At 39.1% G+C, this 24,427-nt stretch overlaps 2 protein-coding genes and 1 long non-coding RNA gene across 4 annotated transcripts; all 3 read left to right on the top strand.

Moving 5' to 3' along the window:
- The first annotated feature begins 8,538 nt into the window (after positions 1-8,538).
- LOC146510862 (uncharacterized) lies at positions 8,539-20,768 on the top strand. Of its 2 annotated transcripts, XM_085173175.1 has the most exons (4): positions 14,498-15,481; positions 18,510-18,665; positions 18,747-18,855; positions 19,841-20,768. In XM_085173175.1, the coding sequence occupies exons 1-4, from the start codon at positions 14,603-14,605 to the stop codon at positions 20,143-20,145; spliced, it is 1,449 nt and encodes a 482-aa protein (XP_085029301.1). In that variant the 5' UTR covers positions 14,498-14,602; the 3' UTR covers positions 20,146-20,768. The 2 variants fall into 2 exon arrangements, 1 of the variants encoding a protein (XP_085029301.1); XR_014876193.1 differs by lacking the exons at positions 14,498-15,481; positions 18,747-18,855; positions 19,841-20,768 and adding an exon at positions 8,539-8,631 and having other exon boundaries at positions 18,510-18,732.
- On the top strand, positions 8,631-12,716 carry LOC146510863 (uncharacterized). Its single transcript, XM_085173174.1, has 2 exons — positions 8,631-9,578; positions 9,696-12,716. Exon 2 carries the CDS (start codon positions 9,699-9,701, stop codon positions 11,271-11,273), a length of 1,575 nt encoding a protein of 524 aa, XP_085029300.1. The 5' UTR covers positions 8,631-9,578; positions 9,696-9,698; the 3' UTR covers positions 11,274-12,716.
- Positions 20,769-21,860: 1,092 nt separating the features above from the next.
- Positions 21,861-23,672, top strand: LOC146510864 (uncharacterized). Its single transcript, XR_014876194.1, has 3 exons — positions 21,861-21,943; positions 22,297-22,382; positions 23,007-23,672. It is a non-coding gene; the product is annotated as an uncharacterized LOC146510864 (long non-coding RNA).
- Positions 23,673-24,427: the final 755 nt, after the last annotated feature.

A 24,427-nucleotide genomic window follows, 5' to 3' on the forward strand; every position in this document is an offset into this window, starting at 1 on the left:
GACAAACTCTATTCTGTATTTGAGTCAGTGATGGATTGTGTTCAAGTTGTTGTGGTGAGAACAGGACGTTGTATTTTCTCTTAAAGTTTCTGTAACGTAATTATAATTTTAATCATTCAGCACATGCATACACACACAGGCCACCTTATTAATACTGTTACGCCCCTTGTCTAGGCGTGTAAAGACGCACATAAGGTTGGAGGAGAGAGAGACAAGTACCCGCCCTGGTTCCCAAGTCAAACATCTGAAACCAGTTATGAGTAAAACAAAGGTGATTTTATTGAAGGTCAGGAAGCACAGCTCCAGGGTGACCCCAGGCCAAAATAATAAACAAAACCAACTGAGTCCTGCCAGGAAACTAACTAAACCCTAAGAAAGAAACAGAACAAACAAATGAATATACTATCCCTCGCTCCCTGGCTCCGAAAACAGGAGAAAACTGTTCAAAAGAAAAAGGTGGCTCACCCCTTCAGCCTATGTGTGCCTAAGCACTAAGTTGATACACCAGTTGCAGCTCTCACATAGCACACACAGATACACAGAGAAGTATAAGTTGGAAACCAGGGCGAGATCCGCGTCTGCTGTCAAACTGCTCGCTCGCGTCTCTCTCTCCTCCCCTCGGCAGCTGTCAGTGCGGCTTTTTGAACACAGTCATGTGTTCCAAGGTCCAATCAGCAGCTCACTACTCTTCACCTGTGAGGAGTCTTAAGCACAGTAAAAACATAGAAACAAATCAGCCCACACAGAGTCTTTATGGCCACAGCCGTAACACCCCCCTTCCCAAAATCAAAGCATCTCTCTTGTAGATGTTTTGACACTTACATGATAGTGCATCCGCTAACACATTCTCTGTACCCTTTTTATGGCGTATTTCCAAGTTGAAATCTTGCACCAGGAGAGACCATCTCATAAGCCTTTGATTCAAGTTCTGCATTCGCATTAGGAACACTGGGGGATTGTGGTCGGTATAAACGATCACAGGTGAGGGACTGGAACCGATGTACACCTCAAAATGCTGCAATGCGAACAACAGACAAAGGGTCTCTTTTTCAATTGTGCTGTACCTTCGCTGATGGACATTGAATTGACATTGATCCACACCATGTTGATCTTCCTGTAGCAATATGGCACCTGCTCCGTTTGCACTGGCATCTACTTCTAATTTAAAAGGGCGCACAAAATCAGGGGCAGCCAGCACTGGCGCACTGCACAGGAGAGTTTTAACAGCCAGGAACGCACTCTGACACGCAGAGGACCACAGAAAAGGTTTACACGCTAGTGAGGGGTGCGACCACTTCCGCAAAATTTCGACAGAAACCCCGGTAGTAGCCCACCATGCCGAGAAAACGGCGGTGCTCACGCCTAGTACGAGGGGCAGGAGAGTCCAGTATGGCCTGGATTTTGGCCAAGATAGGGCGCACTTGTCCCTGACCCACCTGTTTCCCTAAAACTGCTCCTGTAAGGAAAGCTCACTGTTGTTAAGCACGTGAGGTGGATAGCTCCAGTTGAGAGGACATTTAAATCTTACACTTGTTCTCCTGCATTTTGGAGGCTTCCAGGAACAAATCACAGCGTTCATTGTTGTATACTCTCTGTAACTGTCATGAGGGCAGAGCCCATTTTTTCTTTTTTTGGTTTTTTTTTTTTAATTTTTATTTTCCCTTTTGCTCTCTGTTCCAGTTGTCTGAATGGCAGCATTTCTCAATTTTTGTTTGTATTTGCTCTTACACATGAAACTGGAACCATAACTGGCATTTTCAGTTTAATTCAGTTGGAGTGTTGAATACTTCTAAGAATGTCACAATATGATCAGTGCTGGAATTTTTGACAGTCACTGTGTGTCTGTTTTTTCTGCGGCTCTTGAATGAAGGTTTTGACATGCAAGTGGTCCTTTTTTTTTCTCTGTTGGATAATTGTTTATTTAATACTAGAATATAATACCAACATGTCGTATGAAGATAGCACGTAGTATTTAAGTGACAAAGTATTATTGGGGTAGAAATTTTTGAATAGTGTTGGAATAAAGTCAGAAAATTGTAAAATATTCCAAGAGCTCAAATTATTTCATTAAAACATGTTTCAGTCACATTTTATCAACACAAAATGCTCAGGTTTATTGAATATGAATAAGTTGTGTGAATGTAACTCAGCTGTTTGAGTTGCAGCCAAAGCAACTGTCTGCAACCAATGTCCACTATTGAACTAATTAAATCCAACATGTTCATTGTTTCAGTGTATTTTGCCTTGAGTGCAGTTTGCATGTTATAAAAATGGTTCTTACATAGGAATATAATGAATGTTTTTTAAATACATTTTAAAGTCAGCACTTTGTTTGAACAAAGAAACATTGTTAAAGTCAGCAGCACTGTTTCAGACATTTCAATGCTCCATAAAGCAGTTTTAAGTCTTCAGCTATTCATGTGGACAATCGCTGATGAGCAACCAAATCTTTCAGAAAAATGCTCGACTTCATGTGGATTTAAGCAAGTTCAAATGCGTGTTAGTCATTGTTATTGCTGTCAAATATTCCACACAATTATTTGAATGCAACATTAAGCAGACAACGTAGGGGAAAAATCATCCAAACAACAATAACAGGACCTGGCCTGTTCACACGGGCTGCACTGTCACACTTCAGCAGTTCATTTATTTAACTGCCAAATTAGACTGATTCATTCTGCTTTTTGGAGAGTGAGACGGGTCAGAAAAGAGAACCGTGGTTGGCTCATTATCTCTCCGGTTGCATGTTTACTCTTCTAAATACACCTAATTGGGAGACCAAAGTGTCAGCGACTACCTCTACCCATTGCTGAGAGGGTAGTCAACCACACATCTGCTTACTGGCTCACTAATTTGATCCAACTTAACTGTCTCTTCGTGTCTCCATGTTAGCTGTCAGTGCACTTGGGTGTGACTTGGAAAAAGGAGGACGCTTGGGTACATGCTGTAAAAATTGTTGTTTTTTTTAAACCAGAAATAAAAACAAAGCTTGAAATAAAGATTTTGGCATTTATAGATAATATTTCATCCTGGAAAGTGAAAAATATCCGTTTTTATGTTTAGTAAAGAAGAAAAATATCTCAGTGAGAATACTTAAACATGTAGAATCTTTGCATACAGTCCTTATTTATTTAGAGACACTAAGGACCTATTAAATTGACAGCAGCAATATACAGACCCTTTCCAAATGCCATGGAAAAGTTTAATGTTCTGAATGGAATTATGGAAATAAATAAACTTCTATAGATTATAGATTCAGGGCCCACAACTTAAATGATTTCCAGTACTTGGTTTCTTATTTGTACATAATTTGGGCTTCCAGCTCGTGAAACCCACAAAAACAGGATTTCAAGAGATTAGAATACTGTGGAGGTGGCTCCATGGGTGGGCTAGGTTTCACAGTGAACTCACCCAAAACCTTGGCTGATTGTGACCTACACCCGTTTTCACATCTTGCCTCGTGTGATTATGTAGAGGCTCATCAGGGAGTCCATTGTCTCTCTCACCGGGGGAAAATCCCACAGGGCTTTAATCTGGGATTCTCCACCGTTTGACCTTAGAACTGAAGAAGCCCTTCAGATGAGAGGTGAAACGTCTTCAAACAACTTAAAGAAGTCCAGACGCTTTTCTTTCCAAGCTCCTTAGACCACAGTAAAATGAATGGTTACTTTGACCATAAGCCTCTCCTAATAGCTGTAAAAGTGTGTGTGTGTGTTTTAAATTTTCAGCTTTTTCCTTTTAAACAAATTTAAAGTGAAACACTGCAAACCACAACACAATTAAATATAAATTAAAATATGAAAACAAAAAGAAGATGCATATTCTCTGTCATATGGGCCTGCATGAATAAACTTTCTGAATCCTTTATCATCTGCAACTTTCTAATGTGACGTTGTTGTCCCTGGCTCTCTCTCTCTCTCTCTCCCTCTAAGTACCGCCCCTCCCCCCTCTGCCCAGCACAAAGGCTCGTGTGCGGAGTGAAGCGGGAAAAAAGTGCGAGAGAGAGGGCGAGAGAAGGGAAGGGGGGGGGGGGAAAAACAACAACAACAAAAAAAAAACCCCAGCGGCTCGCGATAAGGAGCCGGCTCCCGTCGTTCACGTCAAAGATCCAGCTATAAGAGCAATTTCGTTCGCAACCGACACATCACTAACAACCAGCCACTCAAGTAAAAAAAAAAAAAAAATGGAAGCAACTCTGAAAGTCTCTGTGTGGTCAACAGCAGACACACATTATGCCCATATCGTGGTCTAAACCAATTAGAGATAGTCAAGGGTGGAACCTCTCAGATGCCCAAGGTACGATGTTCAGATATTGAGATGTTCAGCTCAAAGCCTTTGAGGCACTTTTAATTTTGACTTTCTTGTTGACTCTGCACGCGACCAGCTAGGGGCGTCTGGCGCTTTTTGGTCGCGTCTATTGCATTCGGTGTGAATGCACCGTAATATGTACCATGCTTCAACATAATATTACGCCTGTGTGTGTGTGTGTGTATGTATGTATGTATGTATGTATGTATGTATAAGGACCCTGTGAAATGCATTTTATACGCGCACACACACACAGTTCTTTATAGCCAGGTGCCATGTTTATTTTGAATTTTGCCTTTGTTGTGACAGTCCACAGTCTGCACAGCTCCGGTCTCAGCTGTTCCCAGCCTTCCCTCCACTCCTCTCCCGTCTCACTAAAAAAGGGAAGGAAACAGTCATCAGACCAAACGCCATCAGCTGTGTTCTCACCTGCCTCTCCAGTACCGCCCCGTTGAGTTTGACATATCTGATTGTTTGGTTTCACCTAATGCGCCTTAAGTTACCGTATTTTTCATACATGTCTTTCTTGTAGAACTGTGCTCCAAATAAAGAACTTTGTTGATAAGATTGATTTGTAAATGATTAGCTAACAATGTTGTCTGTATGGATAGCAATTTACAAAAAAGAAAAAGTGAACATGTAAAACTGCGGTGTTAAGCGATGCGTTTGAAAAATTTGGGTGCACATAACTTTTGTGGTGGTGCACCAGTGCAACTGTGGCAAAAAGTTAGTCTAGAGCTCGGAAGGGCCTCCTAGAACAGAGCTGGCCCTCTGGATCAGCCTGATCAGTAGTGATGGGAATTCCGGCTCTTTTTGGAGAACCGGCTCTTTAGGCTCGGCTCACTAAAAAGATCCGGCTCTTTCAGCTCCCAACTGGCTCTTCAGCTTGTTTTTTTTTTTTTTGCTTTAATTAATTTATTATCAACAACAATATAAAATTATGCACAAAATGAATTACTAATGTAAAAAAATATATTTATATATGTTTATTGTATAAATATGCATTTATTTTTTCACTCCAAATAAAATGTAAAATATAAATTATAAAATACAAAAAACTATTTACAATTCAACTTCTGTAAAAACTGTCTAATAGAGTTGTGTTGGTTTAGGTGGTTGTGGTGGTGTACTGCAAGATGCTGTAGATGCAGTAGCAACAGTTGCAGTAGACAGACTGGCACCTTCATTAATATCACACTCGTTTTATCTTCCCATTGCACTGATGGGTGGACAGTTCTCAGGAGCCTGTGGAGGTTGTTTGCGGAGCCGGCTCTATATGATATCCCTTTCTTGCAGACTCAACACTCTGCCTATGTGTTGTCAATAAAATTGAAATGATTTCAGATTTTGCTTCTTTTCTTGGTGTTGCTTATTTTCCTAGCTATACCTTTCTAAAGTGTCGATGTTGTTGGCCCTGTCTCTCTCTCCCTTCTGCTCTGTTCCTGTGCTACTGCACAAGGAGGGGGGGGGAAACAAAAACAAACTAAAAAAACCCACCCGTTGTTCACATCAAAGAGCCGGCTCTAAGAGGTGTTTCGTTTGCGACCGACTAATCACTACTGTTCAGTCTCCTCCTGCCCCAGCAGACCACACCGTAAAAGATGGCTGAGGCCACCACAGAGTCATAGAAGGTCTTCAGGAGTGGACTCACCTCATAGTAAGAAAGTTCCTGGTTCCAATCTGTGTGGTTTATATAATCCCTCTGTACCTGTGATTCTACACAATGGACTATGGGAGGAAGCCAAATACTCCGAGTATTCGGTCTCCTCCCACAGTCCAAGAACCCACACGTTTGGATAATTAATCATCCTAAACTCAAAAAAGTGAAATTTGGTGGTTATTGCATTTACAAGACTCTAACATGTAATTTGAACACAATGAATTTATGTTTCTAAGGTGAACGTAATAAAATTATATAAGATCTACATGAAATTTACCAACTTAGCACCTCTTAAATTTATTCTTGTTGATATGACATGATAAAATCTAACAAGAGTGGTTAGCTGCCTTAAAGACTCGCGATATCACAAGATCACGTGAGATTCTAAACAACAAGAGGCAGGAAAGCACTTCACGGTCATCTTGGAAAGGTAAGAGTGAATCTATCTTCATCCATCTTGATGAAAATACTCTTTGCACAAAGGTATCATTAGTTTGTCGATTCTTTTCAGTTCTATTTATTCACATTTGTTTTGTTTTTTTTAAATATCTGTTTGTTTATGCCATTCTAGCTAGCTAACACGTTAGTGCAAGAATATAGCACAATGTCATGCTAGCATGATAGCCTAATATGAAAGACTTAGCTACACTGAAAAAAAGGGATTGGCCAGCTCTTGGATTTACGTAAGCATCTTGCGTGTATTTAACACAATTGCCTCGTGCTTTAAAGTTAAGTGTAACTATATAGTGTAGAAACTACATGATATGCAGAGAGGGTAGATTAAATTGTTCATATCATGTTCAAGTGAAGTAAGTCAATAATATAGCAATGTTAAATCCCGCGACACTGCACGGGATTTCAGTCTCGCACTCTTTGGTTTCAGGAAGGCATCCATCTCAGTCAAGTCGAGCAGCCACCTCTGGGTGGTTGTTACATTAAAAAAGTCTACCTTGTAATTTGAACACAATAATTTCATGTTTCTATAAACGTAATTAAATCATGTAGGATTTGCATGGAATTCAAAAACTTAATTTGTTCTTGTTGAGATGACAGGATACAATCTAGTAAGAGTGGTTAGTTGCTGAACTCATGAAATTCACAAGATCGCACAAGATTTCAAACTGCAGGAAAATCACTGGAGTTATAAGAGGCAGAGAACTACACACACACCAAATGCATGCTATTGCTATTTATTGTGGATTAACCTGTCAAGGACAAAAACAAAAAAATTCTGCATCAAATACAGGAAATCATAGTTTTCCTGTATTTCCTAGATTGTTGGCATGGTGGTGCGTGCTGTTGCTTCACAGTAAGAAGGTCCTGGGTTCAAATCCACATTCTGGCTAGTTTGCAGTGGTGGGTATTCTGGTTTCCTCCCACAGTTAAAAGTCATGCACACTGAAAAAAATGCAATAGGCTGGTTGTTGAATTTGCATATAAGGATTTCATATATCCAGCTTGACTAGTTTCAATTTCTCATGTCAACATAATTTAGTCTTTTCATTTTCACATATTCTTTAAGGATGTTCAGTGTATTAGACTAAATCATGTTGGAAAGAAACAAAGCAGTGATATTTTCTCCTGAAGCTCCACCCCCTGGAAATGTTCAGGAGGAAAAATCGCCTGCACCGTCCGCCATTTTTGTCTCTCGCTTTGGAAACTGGAAACCGTCTGGAGTTCTTTACTTGAAGGTAAATAAGAATTTAAAGCTAAAACACCAGTGAGAAAGAGTGTAGACCCTTTAGATATGTGGACTTTTACTGGTGTAATGTCATTTTTCTGGTATGTGGGTTGTTTATCAAAAACCATGAAAGGCCAACGTAAGGCTCCAGTTAGCTAATGTTAAACGAAATTATGTGATAAATAAATTAGTAATAATCAAATATAATGGGAAATAAGATTGTTTATATATTTTTTTCAGCCTAAATTTACTGAGTATTACAAAGTTGCATCAGTGTCTGTACTAAGTGGTGGTAAATGCAGTGGCTTAACCATTAAACAAGCTAATAGGGCAGGGATACGACTGTCTTCTGCCACAAAATAAAGTAAATTCGTGCTCATGTAAGGTCATATTTATGGGATGTTTGCTTTTCTGTAGCTTTAGTTCAATTTATTCTTCTAAAATCTGTTTTTATTATTATTAATATGGCTGCTCTGTTGATAGTGTGTCAGTGGTGACATTACCAGCACATAGCCACAGCCGCTATAAACATGCTGATAGGTTGATGTAGCTTCTGCAGCCAGCAGCGAGAACACTCAATACAGACTTAAGATTCAGTGTAACAAGTTATCTAAATGTTGCGTGTCCTGTTTGTAAGCCCAGAAAATAAAATTAAATAAAATGACAAGCTCTAGCTTCAAGCTAATGTAAGCTTCACGCTATTGTGAGGTTGTTAAATTTGCAAATATGCGCTTCACATATTCTACATGAATCATTTATATTTTTGATCTAAACATAATTCAGTCTCATGCTTTTCACTTGCTTTTAAAAGACTGTTCAGTCTTTTAAAATAAGTCAATTAAAATAATCGAAAATAGTTATGTTTTCTGTTGAAACCCCGCCCCTATAGGGTGTGTTCTGCGAGGGAAGATTGACCGTGGTGTCCGCCATTTCTTCTCTTCGTGGGAGGCGTACGTTTGGCGCAGAGCTCTACTTTGTCGAGGTAAATTAAACTTAAAACTAAATTTTCGAGGGGAAATGAAGATAAAATCTATCAGATGTGTGAATTTTTACCGAGGTAGTTTTTCGTATATACTGCCGTTGAGCAACATAATGGAAAATAAGAATTATTCCTCAAATTAACTGACAATAATGCTAGCTTAAGCTGCAGGATAGTATTATGCGTGTTAACATCTTTTCCAACAAACTTGTGTGCATTTAGTTAACTGGTGTTAGTAAAAATGTTTTACAAAAAAAAGACAGGTATGAAGGGCCTGCAGTAGTCATTAGTGCCAGAGAAATTGTAAGTTTATTGTATTTTCTGGGTCATTGTGACAATATAATTATTTGAAATGTATTGACTTTTTCTTTACAGATATTTGGTGCTTATCCCTGCTGAGAGGCAGATTGTTGTCACTTCAGAGCAATTCTCTAGTGCTGTTCTGTAGTGGTATTAAAGTTAATGTTGTAATAATATTATTTCGTTTGTTAGTGAAGATTTGCATATGTTATCTTACTTTCTGTAAATTAAATTTTGCAGAAAGATCAAATTAAATTATGTAACTAAGTATTACTGAAAGAGAATTTTGGTGGTAGGATACAGATGTGTAATATTCCAGTTATCAACACTGTACTTAGTTTTAAGTTTTTGGATTAGGTTTGGGTTCCCACATGGAATATTTTTTTTTCAGATAAAGGTGCGTAGTAATTTACCATATATCTGTAATGCTTTAATCAGATGGTAAATTATTTTAATGTATAATTAATAACCATGATTAGTTTATTTTTAAAACACACATAGAAGTATGTTGAACAGTTTGTCTACATCTTTAATAGATGCTAAATGTTTTTATAATTGATGCAAAATTTGATATTTTCTTGATATCGTATTCTGCCTGTGAAACAAAATTTACCTCTGTCCTGAGTGTCCCTAAAGGCTCTGTAGGAGTGGTGAGTGTTTGAACTATACATAGGGCAGTACTTAAGGGGTTTAAGTACATTTAAGCTCTACTAAATTGCATTGCAAATGTTAATGAATCTGTCTCTCTCCCTCTCCTCCTTCTCCAGTGAATGTGGCAGTGTAAAGGGTGCTCAGTATCAGTTAAAGGTAGATTGGAGCTACTTAATCATTACAAACTCAAACATCCACACTTTGGACGTACTTCCCGTTATCCATGTACGTATTCAAAATGCCCATGCACATTTAAGACATGGAACGCCTTAAATGTACATCAAAGTAGAGTGCATTCTTCACAAGACAGTCAGACATTGAAAGAGTTATCTATATTTAGTTGTCACTTATGTTCCTGCAAGAACTTGGCAAATGAAAGGGAGTACTTTATTCATATCAACTCACATCTAAAGAAAAATGAAAATGTTTCTTGCATGTTTGTTGGTTGCAGTTTTCAGACTTGTATTTATGGAACCTTTAAATCTCACAAGAGTCGCAGGCATACACCCCATAACCTTGCAGATTTTAAACCAGGTACTGTGAAGAAATCTACAGTAGCATCTCTGTCATCATTTCCTGATGAAAAGTGTGAGGAATTTGTCGAGGAGGATTCAAATTGTATATCGGTAGATTGCAGCGATCAAGATAAAGCCCTGCCAAATGCAATAGAGCAGCAGCTTGCAGCGGCCTTACTGAAGTTGGAGTGTTTAGTACATGTGCCAGGTACAGCTATTGATGAATTTTTACAAGAACTTTATCATTTAAAAAGCGCTGCATCAGTCCCAGTATCTAGAGGCTTCATAACTGACATCTTTAGCCGTCACCATCTTCAAGTTGAAGACTCTGTAGTTGAAGAAATCCTTGCAGCAGTTTGTTTATCTGACCCTCTTCAAAAAGCAATAGGAAAAGGAGGCCCTCTTAGCACCACATATCAACGTAAACAATTTTACAGGGAAAAGTTTGGTGTTGTGGAACCAGTTACCTACATACTTGATCAAAAAAAGAAGCGCACCTTTCAGTATGTCCCACTGTTACAATCATTACAGCAACTTTTAAATAGAAAAGCAATTCTTGATAAGGTACTTGAAAGTCATAGAGGAAAGGACGAAACTGAAGTTGACCCATCTTATGAGTACAGGTCTGTTAAAGATGGTTATCATTTCAAAAACAACTGTTTCTTGAATGCTGATGAGTTGCGTATATCACTTTGTTTGTATGTAGATGATTTTGAGACCTGCAATCCCCTAGGGACGTCTCGAAAGAAGCACAAGCTTTTTGGTGTTTATTGGATACTATCAAACCTGCCCCCAGGCTGTCACTCTGCTTTATCGTCTATTTATCTTGCTGTGCTTTGTAAAAGTGATGATGTTAGAGCATATGGTTATGACAAAGTTTTGGAACCTCTTGTGGAAGATCTTAAAAGTTTGGAGGACCATGGTGTGTATATTGCTTTGTTAGGGAAATCTCTCAAAGGTACTTTGCATAGCATTGTGGCTGATAATTTGGGAGCACACAGCATTGCTGGCTTTGTTGAAAATTTTTCTGGTGATTACTTTTGTCGGTTTTGCACAGCAAAACGTTGTGATAGTAATTCTCACAGTGTTGCTTCAGGTTTTTTTTGCCTCCGAACTAAAGCAGTTCATGCAGAACATGTTAAAAAAGCCTCTGAGAACAGCACACAGTACTTGGGTTAAACAACATTGTGTTTTTGCAAAACGATTGTCACATTTTCATGTAGTCTCTGGTTTTCCCCCGGACATTGCTCACGACTTATTTGAGGGTATTGTGCCAGTAGAGGTGGCTCATTGCTTAGCATCACTGATATCCAAGAAGTTTTTTACAATAGATGTGCTAAATAAAGCTATATTGTCATTCCCCTATAAATGGCCAGACAAAACAAACAAGCCACATGTTGTGCCACAGAGACTCTTGGGTTTGAAAACAACTGGAGGCAATGCCCATGAAAACTGGAATTTGCTGAGGTTGCTCCCATTTTTAATAGGACATCGTGTGCCAGAAAATGAGCCAGCATGGTTTGTATTAATAGTTTTAAAAGATATTGTTGAGTTAGTTGTTGCCCTTGTACATACTGATGAGTCCATCTCATATCTTGAAAGCAAAATAGTTGAACACAGACAAAGGTACCAAGAGCTGTTTTCCTTTGTCAGACTTCTACCAAAGCATCACTATCTTGAGCACTATCCTCAGATGATAAGGTATTTTGGCCCTCTTTCAGCAGTATGGACAATGCGATCTGAAGCCAAACATCGTTTTTTTAAGCAAATTGTCAAACACACCAGTTGCTATAAAAATGTACCTTTGACTTTGGCTTCAAAACATCAGCTGATGATTTCTTTCCACATCAGCTCACCGTCATATGGTAAATGCAACCTAGATGCACATCATGCGTCCCCAGTTCCAGTTGATCTACTGAAAGAGGACGTTTGTCAAGCTATTAGGTCAAAACACCCTGGTACATGTGAAGTATATCTGGCCAAAAACGTGTCTGTTATTGGCATAACCTACAGTGAAGGGATGATAGTTACTCATGGTTCAACAGCCGGATTACCAGAGTTTGCCGAAATTATTCAGATGTGTGTTATTAATGAGAACCTGTTTCTCATTGTCAAAGTGTTGTGTGGGTGGTACAATGAACACTACAGAGCCTTTGAATTAAGTATGTCCCCTTCAAGAGAAATCAAGCTTCTAGCACTGAATGAACTCTGTGACACTTATCCGTTGGCTGATTACATGGTTGGCCCAATCCGAATGGTGACCTTAAAAAGGCATATCATCATAAAAGGTTGGTTAATTAGGAGTTTTGATTAGTTTGCAGTTTTGTTTTTACTTGACTGCACTTTTTGTTTTTGTTTGGGCATAGGGCTACAAGACAGATAATGTGCAGTGCTTAACACATTTGTTTGACCACCCAATGTAAGGTTTATGGTAGATCTGCCCTATATTAACAGTATTGGTAATTACCAAAATTATTACCACCGCCAAGGAAGTGATGTATTCAAGGTCAACTTAAGGATTTATTGGTGGAAAATTCACAAAAAGTCTTTTAACTTAGAAACTGATTATTACAAGTGTAGTGTTTATTGTAAACATATAGATTGTATCATTTAACTTTTTTTTTTTAAATATTATGTCACTTTTGACCTCTGACCTCTCCTTCAAGCTCAACAGATTTTTCTAAAGGTCAAAGTGACAGTAATGTTATATAGAGCTATTTAAAACTATGTTTCTTACTGCCATTGGTTATTTTTACAAAATATAGTCATACAGGGATTCTAAATATCAAATTTCTTTGGCTCTCTGATCTCTTCTACCCAGAGGGTTAGCTGGCTTGGCGGAGGTTTGCACTCTATGTGCTTCCTGTTTATGTTTCTGTAATGGTCAAAGTATATTTGTCTTATTTCTAGTCAAAAAAAATCATCAGTGCATCTTGAAACTGGAGAATTTTCACTTGTTCACTTGGCAGATTTTTTACATTTATTTCAACCAAAAATAACTTGTATTAGTTGAAAATTCTTCAGTTTCAAGATGCACTGTCTAAAAACAAGTTCCTATATCTCACTGAAATGTTACTCTGTAGCTGAATGTGTATTATTTTAAGTGTGATGAGATTATTTTGACTAAAATATTCTAAAATATTTCGTTTTTCTTTCCTTTTTTGGGGGGGGGGTGGCTTGTGGTGTAATAAGTTTGTTAAACACTGGATATGCAGACATAATGTTTATTTTTTGGGGGGGGGGGCTACTTTTGATTTTTCTATTTTTTCCAATTTAAATTGTTAATTTTCTTGTGGGCAGCTTATCAATCTTTTAATTATCTGTTATGTAATTTTTAAATTTGAGATTTAATTATTCAGACGTGTTTTTGTAATTGATCATTTCACTTTTTATTTTAAAGTATAGTGTTCTTTTCCATCTATTTCGCAGATTAAGGATATTATGAAGCGCCTTGAGGCGACTTTTGTTGTGATTTGGCGCTATATAAATAAAATTTAATTGAATTGAATTGAACAATGGCCCCGGCAATTCTCAAAGTGATTTTGGGAGCCTTCCTCGCCGCCGCCGCCGCCGCCGCCGCCGCCGCCTTCCTCGCGGCCGCCGCCGCCGCCTTCCTTGCGGCCGCCCACCGGACCAGCTCAGCGGCCGTCGCCGCCTTCCTCGCGGCCGCCCACCGGACCAGCTCAGCGGCCGTCGCCGCCTTCCTCGCGGCCGCCCACCGGACCAGCTCAGCGGCCGCCGCCGTCTTCCTCGCGGCCGCCCACCTGAACTGTCTCGTCTCGGCCGCCGGCCACGCGGCCGCCCACCTGAACTGTCCCGTCTCGGCCGCCGGCCACGCGGCCGCCCACCTGAACTGTTTCTGTTTTGGACTCCGTCCCTCCGTCCTGGGCCCCCTCCGCCCGCCCTGTTCTGGTTTTTCTTTCTTTTGGCCGTCGGGTGCCGGCCTTTGGAGGGGGGGGTACTGTCAGGGTTCCTGGGTCGGTGACCCAGTGCTTTCCGTTTTGTTCATGTTCAGTTTATTTTGCCACTTCCTGTTTCATTTCCTGTTTGTTCCTGTGTCTCGTGCCATTAGCCAGATTATGTTCAGCTGTGTACTCACCGGTCTCTCATTATCATCCTCATCAGTCTGTGTATTTAAGTCTTCTGTTTCCACTCGTGCTTTGTCGTGTCATTGATGATGTTTAGGTTATGTTGTTGTTTCCGCCAGCATTCGGTCAGCCAGCCAGTCAGTCAGTCCTCCTTCGTTCGTTCGTTCATTCAGTCAGTCGTCCAGCCAGCCATGTCCTTCCTCTGTTCTGTGTGTTCATTCCGTCATCAATAAATCACCCAGCTTCACCTACCTGCGAGTCCTGCGTTTGGGTTCCTTCTTCCTCGCCTCCACTCCACAACGCCTGACAAGCAGTCAGAGGCTGACTTTTCACTGTGGACTTCCAGGATCCGTTATTGAACTTATTGAAGAAGTGCAAAGACAGTGTGGCCTCAATAATAGCAACTTCCGGCTTCAGTTCATGGATCCACTATTTGGGAATGAGTTCATGAACCTTACTTCAATGGATGAAATACAAGATAGGGGAACAATCAGAATGACTTCCCTGGCTGAAGGCTTAACTACACAGTCTGCTGAGGCTGATGAAGCTGATGCTTCATGCAGTTTTGGTCTGGATGATTCCACCTCCCAGTCCAGTGGATGTGTTGATACAGACATACTCTCATCACCAGAATCTGAGGCATCCTGCTCATCAACCTCTAGGGTATTGTGGCCAAGGGTTTTTTGTGTTCCTGAGTTTTCCTTTGATGCAGAGCTAAAACTTGAGCGAGGCAATGCAGCATACAAAGAAAAGGGCACATTGCTTACTCCAGATCATAAACTGAAGTCGCAAATTCTTGAAGGCCTCATTCAAGAAATTGTCAGATACAAAGTTTATGTCACTGATAAAGACTTTAACACAGTTGGTGAGGCCCTCATCTCAAAACATCCTTGTCTCACTGAGAGGGGCTCCCTCACAGGATATGCTGGATGGAAAGCTAGCTTAAAGAATAAACTGGCAAGTTACCGCACTCATTTAAGAAAGTTAGGATGCCCTGAGGTGGTTGTGAACTCTGTGACACAGAAACCAGGGGGCAAATCAAGTGCTGCTTTTGCCATTAAAAGACCACGGCGGTCTGAAGTAAACTATTGTCCCCCCTATCCGGTTGGAGAATCTGAAGATAGCCTTGAGACTGTGAGAATGGAGCTTCTTTTAGATGTGAAGAAGACAAACAACCGGGAGGTGGTGAGAATGAAAATGGAGAAAACATTTGCATATAGGAGACATGAAGTAGTTTGTGACACACCCATGATCAGCGACTTCCAGGCAAGATGGCCAGCACCCTTTGAAGTGAGCGAGGTATGTAATTTGTGAATTCTTTTGTGAAGATCATTGTGTTTTAATGGTATCCTGTAATAGAACATTGACAACATTTACGTTGTCTGCCAGGTTTGTGGAAACTGTCAAAAGTCATTTTGAATTGTAAAGATTTTTTGTTATTGATTGTAGCACCTGAAGCATACACTGTATATAAAAGATATAAATGGTTTCTAGGTCTGCTGACTTTATCTTTGACCTCAGTAAACATGGTTTATGGTTCCTGAGTGTTTGTGGTCTAAGTTGCTAGTTTCATATTCATTATGAAACTAGCAAACTAGCAAAAGTTTTCATTATGAAACTCTACCACCTGAGCTCAGGTGGTAGAGCAGGTCATCTACTGATCAGTAGGTTGGTGGTTCGATTCCTGGCTTCCCCTAGTCTGCATGCCAAATATCCTTGGGCAAGATACTAACCCCAAATTGCTCTCCGATGCATCCATCGGAGTATGAATGTGTGTGAATGTTATCTAGAAAAGCACCTAGAGAAATGTGCTTGTGCGAATGGGTGTGAATGGGTGAATGCACAAGTTGTGTAAAGCGCTTTGAGTGCTCAGAAGAGTAGAAAAGCGCTATATAAGAACCAGTCCATTTACCATTTACCATTTACCATTATGACAGGGTGTTCATTGTACCCATTAATATGGAAAAGGACAGTGGACTAGTGTGTGCTCATTGGCTAACAATTTTTGATTAACTAATGAGGGTAAAGTGTCTCTTGGTTCCATAGGCAGATCTACACTTTGCTAATGACGTGCTATTTAAAAAGAAAGCTGGAAGGGCAACTGTGGAAACGCACAGCTTAAGACTTCAAAATAGAAATTAACAAGTGGTGACATCATTCTCTTTTTATATATAATCAGTGGTTATAAGCCACTTCTAACTCGAGCAGTTGTGTAACTTTTTTCCTCTGGAAGCCTGTCGAAATTCAGCTCTACTGATGGAGGGTTGTCAATCTGTGTGGCCTGTGACATTGTTCTTGTTGTAGGCTTTAGCTCAGGAGGTAGAGCAGGCCATCTACTGATCAGAAGCTTAGTGGTTTGATCCCTGGCTCCTCAAGTCTGCATGCCAAGTATCCTTCGGCTACAAGAGATACTAACCCCAAATTGCTCTCTGATGCGTTCATCGGAGTATGAATGGTAGTTAGGAAGCACTAAAAAACTTAGAAGACAGTGTTTGTGTGAACTGATGTGATTGGATGAATGTGGCATGTTGTACAGTGGGGCAAAAAAGTATTTAGTCAGCCACCGATTGTGCAAGTTCCCCCACTTAAAATGATGACAGAGGTCAGTAATTTGCACCAGAGGTACACTTCAACTGTGAGAGACAGAATGTGAAAAAAAAATCCATGAATTCACATGGTAGGATTTGTAAAGAATTTATTCGTAAATCAGGGTGGAAAATAAGTATTTGGTCACCTCAAACAAGGAAAATCCCTGGCTCTCACAGACCTGTAACGTCTTCTGTAAGAAGCTTTTCTGTCCCCCACTCGTTACCTGTATGAATGGCACCTGTTTGACCTCATCATCTGTATAAAAGACACCTGTCCACAGCCTCAACCAGTCAGACTCCAAACTCCGCCATGGCCAAGACCAAAGAGCTTTCGAAGGACACCAGGAAAAGAATTGTAGACCTGCACCAGACTGGGAAGAGTGAATCTACAATAGGCAAGCAGCTTGGTGTGAAAAAATCAACTGTGGGAGCAATCATCAGAAAATGGAAGACATACAAGACCACTGATAATCTCCCTCGATCTGGGGCTCCACGCAAGATCTCATCCCGTGGGGTCAAAATGATCATGAGAACGGTGAGCAAAGATCCCAGAACCACACGGGGGGACCTGGTGAATGACCTGCAGAGAGCTGGGACCAAAGTAACAAAGGTCACCATCAGTAACACACTACAACGGCAGGGAATCAAATCCCGCAGTGCCAGACGTGTTCCGCTGCTGAAGCCAGTGCATGTCCAGGCCCGTCTGAAGTTTGCCAGAGAGCACATGGATGATACAGCAGAGGATTGGGAGAATGTCATGTGGTCAGATGAAACCAAAGTAGAACTTTTTGGTATAAACTCAACTCGTCGTGTTTGGAGGAAGAAGAATACTGAGTTGCATCCCAAGAACACCATACCTACTGTGAAGCATGGGGGTGGAAACATCATGCTATGGGGCTGTTTTTCTGCCAAGGGGACAGGACGACTGATCCGTGTTAAGGACAGAATGAATGGGGCCAAGTATCGTGAGATTTTGAGCCAAAACCTCCTTCCATCAGTGAGAACTTTGAAGATGAAACGAGGCTGGGTCTTCCAACATTACAATGATCCAAAACACACCGCCCGGGCAACAAAGGAGTGGCTCCGTAAGAAGCATTTGAAAGTCCTGGAGTGGCCTAGCCAGTCTCCAGACCTCAACCCCATAGAAAATCTGTGGCGGGAGTTGAAAGTCCGTGTTGCTCGGCGACAGCCCCAAAACATCACTGCTCTTGAGAAGATCTGCATGGAGGAATGGGCCAAAATACCAGCTACTGTGTGTGCAAACCTGGGAAAGACCTATAGTAAACGTTTGACCTCTGTTATTGCCAACAAAGGTTATGTTACAAAGTATTGAGTTGTATTTTTGTTATTGACCAAATACTTATTTTCCACCCTGATTTACGAATAAATTCTTTACAAATCCTACCATGTGAATTCATGGATTTTTTTTCCACATTCTGTCTCTCACAGTTGAAGTGTACCTCTGGTGCAAATTACTGACCTCTGTCATCATTTTAAGTGGGGGAACTTGCACAATCGGTGGCTGACTAAATACTTTTTTGCCCCACTGTATACAGCGCTTTGAGTACTCTGGGAGAGTAGAAAAGCACTATATAAAAATCAGTCCATTTCACCACAAAAGTGAGTGGGATGCATAGCTAAAAATTAGTAATATGAGAAAAAATATAACTTTTTGTAAATGTGACCTTGTTACATTTGAGTTTGTGACTGTATTTTTATGTGTCAACTTCTCTTTTTAGATAAATGCAGAGTTTAAGCGCATTACCACCATGCCACTGCAGTCCCGATTTCTCTCGCAGATAGATGTGCTATCTGACAAATTTATAAAGGTGTTCAAAAAGCGAGGAGGACAGATAGGAAGAAGACTGCAGAATATTCTGGAACCCATGGCCCAGGTAAGAAAGAATTTTAATTTGTGTCTACAGTTTAGAGAAACTAATAATTTTAACAAAATGCTGCTTGTCACCCTTTGCCAGGATGATGTTGATCTTGTGCGGGAATGTATTATCAAGGGGCTCTGTGTGTACCTCAACGAAGACCCCAGCAATTTAATGACAGAACATGTGGTAAGTGTTATTATAGAAGGTCATTTTTATTGAAAATAAATGTGGTTGCTTTATGAACGAAACCCCCCCTCCCAAAACGTAAAAATCTAAAATCTCTTACCCCTTGGCTGAAAAAGGCTTTTATTGCCACAATGACGCGTGGACAACTGAACAACAAAGTCATGTAGGATTGTCAAATTCATCCCATTGGTGCAGCTACTAAAAAGATTTTAAATCTCAGTGACCTTGACTTCTCGGATTTTGAAAATGATCTAAGATTTTCAAAATTGTGCCACAGGTGTATCTGCTGGTGACTGGGGGATACCACTGGCGGCCCCCAGTTTGTATGTCTTTTTTTATTCTAAAATGAATAGACATATCTGAAAATGATTAGACTATATTTAGCTATGAAATCTTGTTTTATCTACATGCTGACATGCCACAATTTCACTTTTTAATGGACATATTTAATAAATATTGGGGCCACCTTATTTATTAGACAAAATACTGTATGGCCTGGAAGTGTTTATAAAAAAATATTTATGAAATACTTGGATCCAGCTAACGTCTTTGTTTTGGATCATAGTTTAGCACAGTTCAGATGCTAGTATCTCCGCGGTTATTGCTTTTGACAAAATTAACATAATAACCAAAAACCAGACTAAATCGACAAGCTTGTTTTGTGTCAGTCACTTTGTAAAAATACTGCTTCATTCAGTGTCCTTTCTAAACCATGGCAAAATGTAGTTATCTACTAATAAATGAGTTGAACGTCACCTTAACCAAGGGAGAAAGAGATACAGAGAATTGTCTATATGGATTAGAGAAGATATTTTGTTTAGGTGTTTTACTTTTTTTTTCCTTCTACATGCATTAGGACCACGTGTTCTCTGAACACCTCTTCAGAGAATGAAGAGGTGTTCATAGTTGAACACCTCTTCATTCTCTGACAGTATTCTGGTTTTTTGCAGTGACCAGTGTTCTGTTGAATTTAATTTTGGGAATGTGTATTTTCCCTGCCACAGATGAAGGAGTTATCCAACAATCTATTGAGGAAACAACCATGGGAATCTACATCATAAAGTCAAGAGATGCCAGTGACAGCCCTGAGGACATTGGGATAGTCCTTGAAGGCCAGAGAGTCTTGCAGGATTTGGATAACTGTGCCCTAGCAGCTGCTATGCTATTTGGATTAATGTACACTTTGAACCTGACCTACCCACCAGAACTGAAGTATACCTTCGAGGTATTCCAGAAACTGGTTATGGAGCTCAAAGGGAACAGCCTTTCAAAGAAGGCCCAGGTTCTCAAGAACAGACTGTACGAGTGAACAGTTATGACATGGAAACAATATGTCTACCTCTCTGAATATGTTCCATTGATTCTTTTTTTGCCAACACTGGTAAAATTACAGTATATAGTGAAACTGATTTTTCTCACAATTTTATAGGTTTTTACTGGTAGGAGCAACTTTCACTTTTAACTTTGGGACCATCATTACTATAGCATTCAATGTTCATTTTTCAAGCCATACTCTTTTGAGGAATAGTTTGTACTCTAGTGTTTTTTTTCTTGTTTTTTTGGTTTGTTTGTATTTCTTATCACATTGAGGCTGAGTGTGCCACACTTTCTGCTTCTGCACAAAAATTTTCAATCAAGGTGTATTGCCACTGACATTGCATGTAATTGCCAACTCAGTCCCATTCAATTGTAAAATGATCGTTGCATCATTGCCGTCACCAAAGTCATTTTGAAGCTGGTAACTGCTCTCAGGTCAAAAGCCTGAAGTAATTGAAGCAGCTGTTTAGAAGGCATACAATTTTTAAGTTCATTGGACATGGTTACAGTAATTTTGGTTATGTTCTGATGTCCAACCACTGTTTTGTTTTGTTTGTTAGTATAAGTTATTGTGATGTTTTACTTATAGAAGGATTTTAGGGATCTTGGTTTTGTGTTTGTCAATCTAACACACTGTAGTCAAATACAATTAACATAAAATAACTCTTTACATTTTACATAACCAGTTAATGTCTGATAAACAAGTAGTTTCTATAAATATTTGACATGAATGAAAAGGATACAAACAACATGAAAAAATCATGTTCATGTTACAAAAAATTTGTGTGCAGTCATAACATGAAAAAATAAGGTTGACAAAACATAACTTAATTGCGTGCAACCGATTACAATAATTTTTTTTATGTTTATCCCACTGATTATTTTTTTCAGTGCAGCTATTAGAGTTAGGGTTAACTGGTGATTCTAAATTACCCGTGAATGTAAGTGCACGTGGTTGTTTGTTTCTATGTGATAGACTGGTGAGCTGTCAAGGTTGCACCCTGCCTCGTAACCTATCACTTCAGGGTTATTTCCCAGCCCTCCTGCAACCCGGAGGATGGTAGTCCTTGTAAATCCATTCAATTTTTATGGTAACCAGACTGTAGATTTTGTTGAACATTATGTAATATGAAGACAACATGTAGTATTTAAGTGACCAAGTAGCATTTGGATAAAAGTTATTGAATAGTGTTGAAATAAAATGACAGAATTGTGAAGGATTAAAATATTCCAGGAGCTCAACTTACTTCATCTGAACATGTTTCAATCGTGTTTTATGAACACAAAATGCACAGGTTTACTGAATATGAAAAAGTTGTGTTGATTTAACTCAGTTGTTTAGGTTTCTGCCAAAGCAAAACATTTGTGTGCAACAAATGTCCACTATTGAATCAAGTAAATCCAACATGGCCTTTTTTTCAGTGTACTCCAAATATAGATATTGTTTATAACTTAACCTCTGCACATAAGCTAGTTTGGCTCTACCACAGAGACTGTTGTGATAAATTTACATTTTACGTGTGGGTTGTTGAAATTTGTAAGTTTGTAAGTTGCAACTGATGGACTGTGGTTTATTTAACAATTTATGTGTGTTTAGTACACTGAGGAGGAAAGACAAAACATGAACAGATATGTTTTCCTGTTTTATGTTATTTTTTTTTTTAATTAAATATTTTTCTACTCAATAAACTTGGAGACGTGCAGTTCCCTCCTGTAAAGATAATAAATGTTTAATCTTATCAGGTGGTGAAAGGTCTGAAGAGCTGGCAGGCCAGTTCATCAAATTCAAGGTGAGCTAATATTTTTCTTAAAAATTATCACATTCCCATGTTAAAAATTTAATATATTCATTTGTAAGTGACATATAGTTTTGAGACCAAGAAAACATTGCATTCTGATTTTATGTAAACATCATCTAAACTTTCTTGAATTGGGGGTATGGCATGATTAAATTAATACACAAAGTAAAAAACAATATTAAAATGACAGACTTGTCTAAAATGCATAAATACTATTTGAAAAGATAAAGACTGTAAAACAATAGCCTCTGTATTTCTCACAAATTCCTGGTAATTCAACTAAAAGTTCTTTAATCCCACTGCTAGGTCGTTTCATTTGTTTTTTCCCCCCTCTGTGTATAAAGACTGATGCTGTTGAAATCAGAAGAGAATACATCGCCTTTGCGTGTACCTGAATGAAGATCCTGAGAAGCTGTTGAAGGATTACCTGGTATGTTAACTTGCCTGTATCCTTAACTAAGGAGATGATCAAAGATAAGCTTGAACTACATACAAAAAGTTTCAGGGGATGGGGTTTTCCTGTAAATTACCGGTGGCTGTAAAAAATACCTTTTAAAATAGGAAAAGTAAGAGCTTTATGTTTCTCACTGGATACTACACGCACCATTCTTGAGTGTTTTATACTAACCTTATTATAATATCATTATAATATCCTCATTCATACAAGATTTTTATGTAACATTTACACTTCAATGGATGTATCAGGAGCAACTTGGGGTTCAGTATGTTACCCATTGATAGTTTTAGTATCAGATTAGAGAAGCCAGGGATTAAACCAGTAGAGAACTTGCTCTACCTCCTGTGCCACAGTCACCTCTATCACAACTCAAGATTTTGAAAGACAGGACATTGTTGAGGTATTGAATGGACTTCTCTTGAGTCAGGAAAAATATCGGGCAGTCATTTTTGATTACATTTACATTATTATAAGGCTTGAATGAAAAAAGCTTTTAGGTATTTTACATTAATGTAAAACAGATATGTACTTTTAAAACTGTTTGCAATGGACATTAGTGAGAAATCATTATCTTTTTTTTTTGTTTTATTGTCACAGGAAGTTGATAAAAAGCATCGCCACTGCCATAGCAGAGACAGTCTTTGGAATCTGTGTCATTCGGTCAGAGGGTGCGGAGCCTGGCGATGACCCTCAGGATGTTATGATTGTTCTAGAGGGGTGGAAGTGATGGGTGAGTTGGGCAATGTAGTTTTTGCAGTGACAATGTTGCTTGGCCTGGTCTATTCACTGAACCTGAGCTACCCTCTGGAACTCAGGTACACCTTTGAGGTCCTGCAGAAGATTCTTATGGAATTAGATGCACACGAACAATCCAACAGCACACAAAGTACAGGTTCTCAAAACACTATTTTCTCGTTGAGAAATGTTCCCATTACAACAGCTACACCATGTATCTGGACCATGAACCTAAAATAATTGCAGATAGATGATACCATGCATTTTTTATTGATTTTGAGAAAACACAAAATTGGTGCTCTTTCTTTTTTGAAAGTGCATCTGTTGACCTTCAAAGTAGTTGTATTGGTCATCAGAAAATCACCTGATTCAGCCATTCATTGTTGTTAAAAAAATTGTTTTAACAGGTTAACTTTCCAATTTGTCCACTACTTTTTTTCTGTTATGTAACTTGCACTTGCATTTCATGTATTCTTTATACGTTATGTGAAATTTGCTATAAATTCAATAAATTGGAGAAAACAAAAAGGTGTATGACAAATTTTTATTTACCTTTTAGATGTAATAGTGAAATGTATGTTAACCAGACTCTAGACTTTGTTAAGTGCTCCAAAAAATTACTCTTTAAATTAACTTAAAATAATCATGGAAAGAATTTCCACGTGATTAAATTGCTTTCTATTAACATTAAACACTTGTGTTGGAACAACTTAATTTGCATGAGTTGGTTCAACTCAATTAACTTAAGCTGGGACCAAATTTAGTAAATTAGTTGGAGAAAACCTACTGAATTGAGTTGGAACAAAACTCTAAGTTGGATCAACACTATTAAAATATATTGGATCAAAATGCAGTAAATACGTTGATTCATCAATCTTTAATTAAGTTGGTCCAACTTGAGTGCATTAAGTTGTAGTAACAGAATTGCATAGTGCTAAAATAAAGCAATTTAATCACGTGGAAATTCTTTCCATGATTTTTTTTATGTTCATTTAAAGAGTTATTTTCAACAGCCTCACAGCAAGCACAGACTTACAGGACACATACGCAAGCCACGCTTGTTCATATTAGTGAATAGTCACACACATAGTCAGACTTATGGAGCCTATCACCACACTTTTTTCTCTTTCTATTTACAAACAAGTGATGTTTCCACATTTTCTCCACCCGTCTAAACGAAACACCCAGCTTACATCATTAGACATACACACACAATTATGGGCATGCTGAGGTTTGTCACATGGAATGTAAATGGGGCTGGCACCAGAGGAAAGAGGTTAAAG

The sequence above is a fragment of the Neolamprologus multifasciatus genome, chromosome 9 (assembly GCF_963576455.1).
Source record: "Neolamprologus multifasciatus chromosome 9, fNeoMul1.2, whole genome shotgun sequence".
In the NCBI taxonomy this organism is placed as follows: Eukaryota; Metazoa; Chordata; class Actinopteri; order Cichliformes; family Cichlidae; genus Neolamprologus; species Neolamprologus multifasciatus.